This window comes from Quercus suber, unplaced genomic scaffold, assembly GCF_002906115.3.
Source record: "Quercus suber isolate HL8 unplaced genomic scaffold, Cork oak 2.0 scaffold_36, whole genome shotgun sequence".
Classification (NCBI taxonomy): Eukaryota; Viridiplantae; Streptophyta; class Magnoliopsida; order Fagales; family Fagaceae; genus Quercus; species Quercus suber.
In genome coordinates this window covers 1,016,881-1,025,307 of record NW_027069501.1, presented here as the reverse complement: position 1 = coordinate 1,025,307, position 8,427 = coordinate 1,016,881, and the positions used below count along the sequence as shown (strand labels likewise).

Sequence of the window (8,427 nt, the reverse complement as noted above, 5' to 3'; positions counted from 1 at the left end):
TAAATTTGTCAAAATTCACTTCCAATAAAAAGATATTAAGTAAAGTTGTAACCTTAGGCTACAATAAATTTTGTAGCTAAACTTTGTCATTTTTCTTATACCCTTTATACGTATAAAATTTCAAAATAATCACAAATTAATATCTATCTCATTTATAAAATGTTTAATTTCAAGTTTGTTATATTTTAAGATTATACATAAAAACTTGAGTTTATTGATCGAACAGTAAATAATATTTTATTAACATAAAATTTGATGTATATATTAAGAATAATAAAAACGTGTAATCCAACAATAATATTTTTGAAATGTTAATTTTAATAGAAGTTATTGAGTGATGTAATATGAATAAAAGGTTTTATATAGTGTTTGAAAACATTAGGACATTATTGAATATTGAAAATTTTCAGATTTGATTAATAATATCATTAATGATATTCTGGAAGTTTGTTGAAGCATTTTTCAATCTCAATGGCATTACATTTCATTCATATTGTCCAAAAGGGAATATTGTGGGGATAAGAGCCCAAATTTAAATATTAGGCCTTGGACCCTATTCGAGGACGTGGATATATCCGAGGAGGAGCAAATGATTAGAAGAGACCCCAAAGTTGAGAATTACAGAGGAAAAGAATGGAGGCATATAGTCCGAGGAGTATCTCCTTCTTGAACATGATGAATATCGGTCAAGCACACATTTGGATAATTTAGGTGACCTTCCAGAAAGTTCCAACGATGATCAAGATGAATCTCAAGAACGTACAAAGATAATAAGAACACAGAAATATCTAAAGGAAAAGCTGCTACCACCACATTAAATGCTCGGCAGCAACTTTTCTGGCCGCATTTATGTGGAGAAGATCACTGAACAGTGCAATCTTAGCTACCACTATTCGCAGAGAGTTAAAGAAGATGTTTGATGGGACATGTACTCGAGTGAAAGCTTGGATGATAAACAAGTATACGATGAGTATAGCCTGGAAGGAACTATATAATGTAAAAGATCTCCCATAATAGAAGGACGAGAAAAAGGAGAGAGAAAAAAGAGAAAGGAAATCGCTGTAGCACTAAGAATTATATTAACCTCAAGAATTAATAGATTACTTCACAATATATCTCCTCAGACGATCATTGTATTGAAGTTTACATGTGTTTCATGCTAGTTCTTCTTTTGAAATCTTTATTAACTATTGTACAAGCCCAGCTCTTTCACCCACTCTCTACAAATTTATTGTACTGAGCTCATTAAGCTCATATCCCATATCTTTTGGGCTTAGGCTACGAATTGTGACCTTACGAATATAAATGTTGTTTTGTATTTATCATGTTCTATAATTTGAATTTGTCAAAAACAAATGTTAGCCAGGTAAATTTCCTAATAAAATAATTAAAATAAATAAGAAATTTTAATAAATTAAACAAATAAAATAGATATAAAAAGCATAAAATGTAACTAGATCACGGTAATGAATTTAAAATTTGAAATAATATTGAATTAAAATACTTACAACCTAACTTTGAAATACAAGTTTTGAGCTATTTAGAATTGAAGGTTACAAGGAAATGAAAAAAAAAAAAAAAAAAGGTGGAGTTCGAGAAGAAAGGCAACCAGAGGTATAGGTGGAGCCCTTTTATGAAGTGAAACTTACTTCTTATAGACTTGGTACTTTCTCTTTTAGGCCCATTTGCCTTTAATGGACTTGACTTTTTTAGTCTTAAATGTCTCACTGATTTGCTTTTTGATCTTCCATCTCATTATTAGTTTCTTCTTCTTCCAATTTTTTTTTTTTTTTTTTCATGGGAGAGAATATCATTGTTACATGAGTAATGCTACCCACACAATAATTTTCCTAACAAAATTCACACTTGATAAGTTTGCAAGTTATTATTGATTCTTATATAGGTTTACCGTTGACATTACTTTATTATCTCTCATTATTGACAACTAATAATGACTTATCATATATATGTGAAATTTAATATCAATTTAGTGTCTTTCTATACTTTTTCTTATTATATTTTTTAATCTTGATGCGCATTTTTCTTTGCATGTTTTGATTAGTTTTTTATCTGAAATTGTCATATGTATATAAAACTCAAAATCAAATAAGGTGGTCCTGTAATAAGAACAGCCTGGATTTAGCCTTCTGTTTTTTCCCTTTTTTTTATTAATAGCTAGGAGCCTGGGATTTGCTCTCCCTACACTTGTAAGCAGGAATTGGATTAAAAATTACTTCTTCTAATCTGCCAAGTCATGGATTGAGAATTTGGGTCATTGAGTGCCAAACAACAAAATGTGGAGATATTGAGAAGATTTCCAATCTAATACGGATTCGGCAGCGAACCTCCATTACATGGATTTAATATTCATTACCAAACATAACAGAAGGATTTCATACTTAGCACTAAGCACTCAAGATCCTCACGTTGAAGACTCTCTGGCCATTTTTCGCACATTTTTACTTAGGTCAAATATACCTTTCCACCATGCCAAATCTAGAGCCTAACACCTCGAATATCTAGAAATGTTTGTTTTCCACCATTTCCAATTCATCAATCTAACATATGACATGCAATATCCAACTGCTACTAAATCTGAATTTTTTATTTATTTCCGCCATTTTTTTTTTTATAAGTCGGTGTATAAGATTCCCACTTCTACAGAAATATTTAGTTCTTATTTGATTAATGATAGATATATACTTGACCAATTTTGTCCAATTTCTTCCAAGAAAGAAACATATATACTTTTGGAAAAGATAAATTACATGAAAACTGATCAAATCAGAGTACAAATAAAGGACGGAGACAGAGAAGAGAGGAGAGGGACAAAAAGGTGACAATTTCAGGCCATGTATCATACATCAGATGAAAAATGTGAAGTAGCAGCATGATATCATGATAATATTATGATCCCTAGAATTATATTAGAAATTTGACTGTTGGCACCTTGATATGAAGAACAAAACAATAGGTAATTTTTATTAAATCCAACTTAGTTACAATTCAACCCGCTATACAAATACAGTTTTAGCATATCACAGATATAACTAAGATACAGACACATCTAAGCAAATACAAGTGGTACAAAAAATAAATAAAAACTGACCCCAAAATTAAATTCATAAGCCCAGTACAACTGATTTGCAGTCATTGGTGTAATGTAATATCAGTAGACCCACCAGAGAAATGGCACAGATGAAATAGGATCTCAGTTCCTCAATCTGCGACCTATTAGATTTCTGGTTGCAATATTATCCCAGTAATTTACAGGCTTATCAACTTATGAGATAAAACTGAGAAAAAATGTTGCTTTAATTTATGCATACTCTGGGTTGAGTGATAAGGCCTCCTGGTAAATCATATCCTTCATTTGCTCTTCTCCCAAGGGTTGTTGCTCAAACTCAAAGGAAAATGGCCTTGGGCAAACTGGTTCATCAGCTATGTCATGCAATCTTGCAAGGTAAGGATGGGCCAATGCTTCTTCAACTGTCCAGAGACAAAATGTTACCATTAAAGAGAGGTACAGTGAGGAAAATATGATATTTAAACTCGAATCTTTAACTTCAAAGCATGTCTTCTGCATTACACCAATTCAATTTCATACATGTCAACATTATGACCACAGGCAGTCAAAGAATTTTCCGTCCATAATTAATCTGTTGACTCTTACAAGAGTGTTACTTGACAATATTCAGTTTCAAGCACTAATAATTTCCCAGATCTAGAGATGAAAGCATGGATTTATATGTGTAATTCTGAAAAGTTTCAATTATATGCATGCAAGTTCAAGTTTTTGTGTGCATGTAGATAAACCTTGCAGGGTAAAAAATTGAAGAAGGGGATATTTCTAAGCGGGCTCCGTAACTGAAAGATGAAGGTTACAAGTTCTACGGCACATTTAAAGTAAACAAATTGGTCAATCTTTATTATTTGGACAAGTCGGACATGCTAATTTTAGAGGGAGACAAAAGCCTGCATATCATAGCTGCCCGTACACTATAGCAAAGAAGCAACTTATAATTTCCATTTATCAACAAATTTTCAGGGTAAGATGATGAGTGGAAGGGGAACATGGGAAACTCAACTACAATGCATAATATTGCAAGAAGTACAAATCACATTTTCTTGACCAGATTCGTTGAAATAAGCCTTTAACTTGTCTCTTCATATTCCCTAATTAATAGTTATCAATCCTGAAAATTAATTAACGTAGGGCCTACTTCTAATTAGATTATTCAAAAATAAAGAACAAAAAAACAGATTCAAACTGCACTTGGATGTATGAGTTACAATTCACCAGCCACCTAATTGATCTGCTTCTCGTTGACCCTACAGTGAGACATCTTTTGATTGCTCCACTTTGTCTTTTCCTTCACATCACTAACATATGATTTTATTATTCTACTCACAATAAGGGGGGAAAATTCTTTTGGTTGCCGCTTCTTTTGTCCTTGCTGTCATATCATTGACACATGTCAACTCATACTTATAATCCCCTTGACACTTCAAAGGGAATAAGATTCTATTCAATGAACATGGTATTATTATGCTCAAGCTATGAAAAGCCTAAGCAAGTATACAAAAAGAAAATTTACGTCTTAGAATGGCTAACATGGCCTAGAAGCAGGTTTCAAATAACTAGGAACCACAGTATGGTGATGGCTTTCTTTTTCAAGGTGATTGGTGGAAAATTTCACATCAAAACCCATACAATAATTAACAAGTAATAAATTTCACCAGTCCCCTAAAGCATAAAAATATGACTGACAGTAGATTAGAAAATTACCAGTAATCCTTTTAGTAGGATCAAATGTGAACATTTTCTCTATGAGATCAATGGCCAATGGATGAACATGTGAAAAAACCGCAGCTAATGGCTGCCGAGGGTGTGAGGGGAGTTGGCGAATATATCTTCTTGCATCCTCATTTCGAACAAAGCCAAGATCAGACTCAGTTGGTGTGCCTAGAAGCTATAAAAAAAAATAGCACGAATAAGCATATATCCAGCAGAAATCCCTTTCAGAAAATAAAGTAATAATTTATTCCAATATACTTAATCAGCTTCAGAATTGTAAAGAGGGGACAGTTTACATATATCTCATTTTTTTTATAATTAAAAATCAGCTCCATCGAACACCTTTATTGAATCAATAAAAACCAGAATAGAAAAGTTGTTACTTGTTACCATAAATACTTTAAGTTATGTTATTTCTTCTTCAGAACTTAAATCTAAAATTCTTTAGAAACATACCAAAATTGTAAATGAGCTCTCTTAAAACTAAAATTGCTCTTAAATGTTTTTCTTACCTCTATCAATAAGCGCATCTGATTCACATGATCTTTCCCTGGAAACAAAGGCTTTCTAGTCATAAGCTCCATAAAGATGCAACCCACAGACCACACATCAATAGCAGCAGTATAATCTGAAGAGTTCAACAGTAGCTCAGGTGCCCTGTACCATCTTGTGACAACATATTCGGTCATAAACTCATTCTCTGCAGTTGGGCGAGCAAGACCAAAATCACATATCTTAAGATCACAATTGGCGTTCAGTAAGAGGTTACTGGGCTTTAAGTCTCTATGAATAACATTCGCCGAATGTATAAACTTTAGGCCCCGAAGAATCTGATACAAGAAATACTGCAGCACATTCCAATCATAAAGTTAATCTCAGTTTTTATTTTGAATGTTGAGGTACTGTACAATTATGGCTCAAAACCAAAAAGACTAATACCTGACAGTGCTCCTCAGATAAGCTTTGATTGGAACGAATTATTTGGTGAAGATCAGTATCCATGAGTTCCGTGGCAATGTAAACATCAGTAAATTCTCTCCGTAAAGGTGGCGGAACCACATCTCTTAAAGCTACAACCTGTTTAACATGCACAATTATCCACCTTTCAAACTCCAGTACTAACAAAACCACAGTCTACTTTTCAAAAGCTATTCATCTCATGATGCATAATCAAATAGCAAGAAAAGAATATTATAAATTTGGTGAAAATCAATATGTCATATGTACACTTTGATAATAAATATTGCAATACTCTTGTTCCTGAAAAATAATAATTACAATCAAGTTTCTGCAGTAGATGTCTATTGAACACTACTATATGAAAATGTTTTTCTCTTGTAATGTTGTTTCTTCTCTTGAAGGTTAATTAATTTCCATCCTTTCCTTTTAAAACATCGAAACAAGATATTTTTAATTCGAGTATATTACTTTATAATTTACTCATTCCATTCCTATATGAAATCGCCAAAGAAAGCTATAACTTGTTAAACATACACAATTATCCACCTTTCAACAGACACAACTTTTTTCACACTAAATTTCACAATTGTTGAGTGGGTCAACTAGCATAGTTTAATTATCAAGCAAAGAATATACCCAAACAAAAAGCATTAATTAAATGAATCTTCACAAAGAGAAACAAGTTTAAATCTGAAAACTTCCTTCCAAAAGAAAAAAATTTGTTAATAAATAACCTAAATTTTATAGTTGATAATATAGGTTTAATCACAGAAGATTAATAGTAATATCAAAAAAATTAACTTACATTTTCATGATCGAAATGGCGAAGCAGCTTAATCTCCCTTAGCGTACGCTTCGCGTCCATGTGGTTATCAAAAGCGTTCGCAATTTTCTTCATCGCTACCATCTCGTTCGTCTCCGAATTCATCACCGAGCTTCAAAATTCAAAACAATTAATTAATTAACCACCACAAATTCAACTGCAGCCAATCAAACAAAGCCGCGATAGCTAACAAGAAATTTAAAAAGAGAAGAAAGAATTTGAGGAAAAAAACTAGTACCAAACGATACCGTACGCGCCGCGGCCGATCGGCAAGATCGGAGGGCGGTACTTGGCCGTGACTTCGAAGAGGTTGCCGAAGATGTTGTATTGAATAAACTGACCTCCGTGAGTCTGTACGGCCGGAAATTCGCCGTACTGACCGGTCGCCGCCACATTCTGATTCATATCAGCCATTTTCGAAGTCTCAATCTCTCTCTGTGAGAATTTCTTTAGTATTGACAGAGAGAATATGAAGAATTCAGAGGGAGTGAGAGGAGGTTTAAATACGAAGTTTTGGTATTGAAATTGAGTGAGAGAGAGAGAGAGAGAGAATCAGAGTGCTCTCCGTTTCTCTTTGTTTGTGACAGGGTGACTTCTTAGCAGATGCGAGGAAAGGGACGCGAAAAAACGCGCGAGGGAAAAGATGGAAAAAGAAAGCCACTCGCAACGCGTTTAGACGAGATGAACGGCTCTGATTACGGCCGCCTCTATCATCTTGTTCAATCTTGTCAACGCCCATTTCCTCTTTCACTGCCATCGGTAACTTTGGATAAGTTAAGACTGGTGGTATTTTACTATTCTTTTTTTTTTTTTTTAAAGAAAATTGAAAATGGTCCCACCTAGAAGGCATGAGTTGTGCTGTACTGATTGATAATGGTGAGAAATTATGTACCACTTCTCAATTTCTCGTATTGTTTGCTTGTATGTACGTGGGAAAAGCAAATTGGTCTTGTTCAATTTTGGGTTTATGTTTAAAATATTAAAGGTCTTGTTCAATTTTGGGTTTATGTTTGAAATATTAAAATAACTACATATTTTAAATTTTAATTTTTAAATTACAATATCAAATTTCATATTAATTAAATATTATTTACTATTCGATTCATAAATTTAATTTTTTATACATAATTTTAAATTACAAAAATTAAAAATTTAAATATTTAATTAATAATGTTAAGGACATATTTTATGTAATTAGCTAATCGTTTAACAAAATGTATTTTACTTGTAATTTAGTAGATTTAAGATGTGTTTAATACTTCAATAAATAAGAGTTCAAGTCAAGTATTAAAGATGAAAATTGAACCAAGAAAAAAATGAAGAAAAACTATTCATTAAAACTCGACAAATACCTTGACAAAAACAGTATTTATCGATATTTAAGAACGAAACTAATAGAAGCTGAATCTGTCGAGATCTACAAAATTAGAATTTCCAAATCTGATTTTTGGCCTTAGCTGACATATATGTGTAGAGTTTCTTTTCTCACAATCCTAGATATATATAAGGCTTATTTTAAAAGTCATTATAAATAGAAAACACATGCAAAAAGTGACCTAATGCCTTATTCTCTCTACAATAAGTTACTTGCGTCTTTTGCGCTTAGAGTTTTGTAATCAAGTACTTCTCAATCTTCATTGTTGATGAAGTGAAGAACTTTGCAACCGACAACATCTTCAAATTGCTAGAGTTAGTCACATATTAAGATCCGTGCAAAAGGGTGGCGTTCATATATTGAAGAGTTCAAAAATTCTGAAACGGTAGAAGGTTTCTACTATAAGTTCATCTACGAGGATCATAGAGTTTAGAGACAAAAATTTTGTACTAGATCTGAAACTTCTCTTTA

At 32.6% G+C, this 8,427-nt stretch overlaps 1 protein-coding gene across 1 annotated transcript; it reads right to left on the bottom strand.

The window, feature by feature from the left end:
- Nucleotides 1-2,956: 2,956 nt before the first annotated feature.
- On the bottom strand, nucleotides 2,957-7,275 carry LOC112020827 (mitogen-activated protein kinase 3). The gene is made up of 6 exons (XM_024053386.2): nucleotides 6,820-7,275; nucleotides 6,564-6,693; nucleotides 5,738-5,875; nucleotides 5,311-5,643; nucleotides 4,790-4,973; nucleotides 2,957-3,489 (listed from the first exon to the last, which is right to left on the bottom strand). Exons 1-6 carry the CDS (start codon nucleotides 6,993-6,995, stop codon nucleotides 3,320-3,322), a joined length of 1,131 nt encoding a protein of 376 aa, XP_023909154.2. The 5' UTR covers nucleotides 6,996-7,275; the 3' UTR covers nucleotides 2,957-3,319.
- Between the last annotated feature and the right edge of the window lie 1,152 nt (nucleotides 7,276-8,427).

Excerpts from the sequence above, each read along its gene's own strand:
- LOC112020827 (XM_024053386.2), bottom strand. The coding sequence starts at position 6,995 with ATGGCTGATATGAATCAGAATGTGGCGGCGACCGGTCAGTACGGCGAA. Across the intron at positions 5,876-6,563 it reads GCCATTTCGATCATGAAAAT|GTTGTAGCTTTAAGAGATGT; the intron begins GTAAGTTAATTT and ends CATGTTAAACAG. Across the intron at positions 5,644-5,737 it reads TATCTGAGGAGCACTGTCAG|TATTTCTTGTATCAGATTCT; the intron begins GTATTAGTCTTT and ends AATGTGCTGCAG.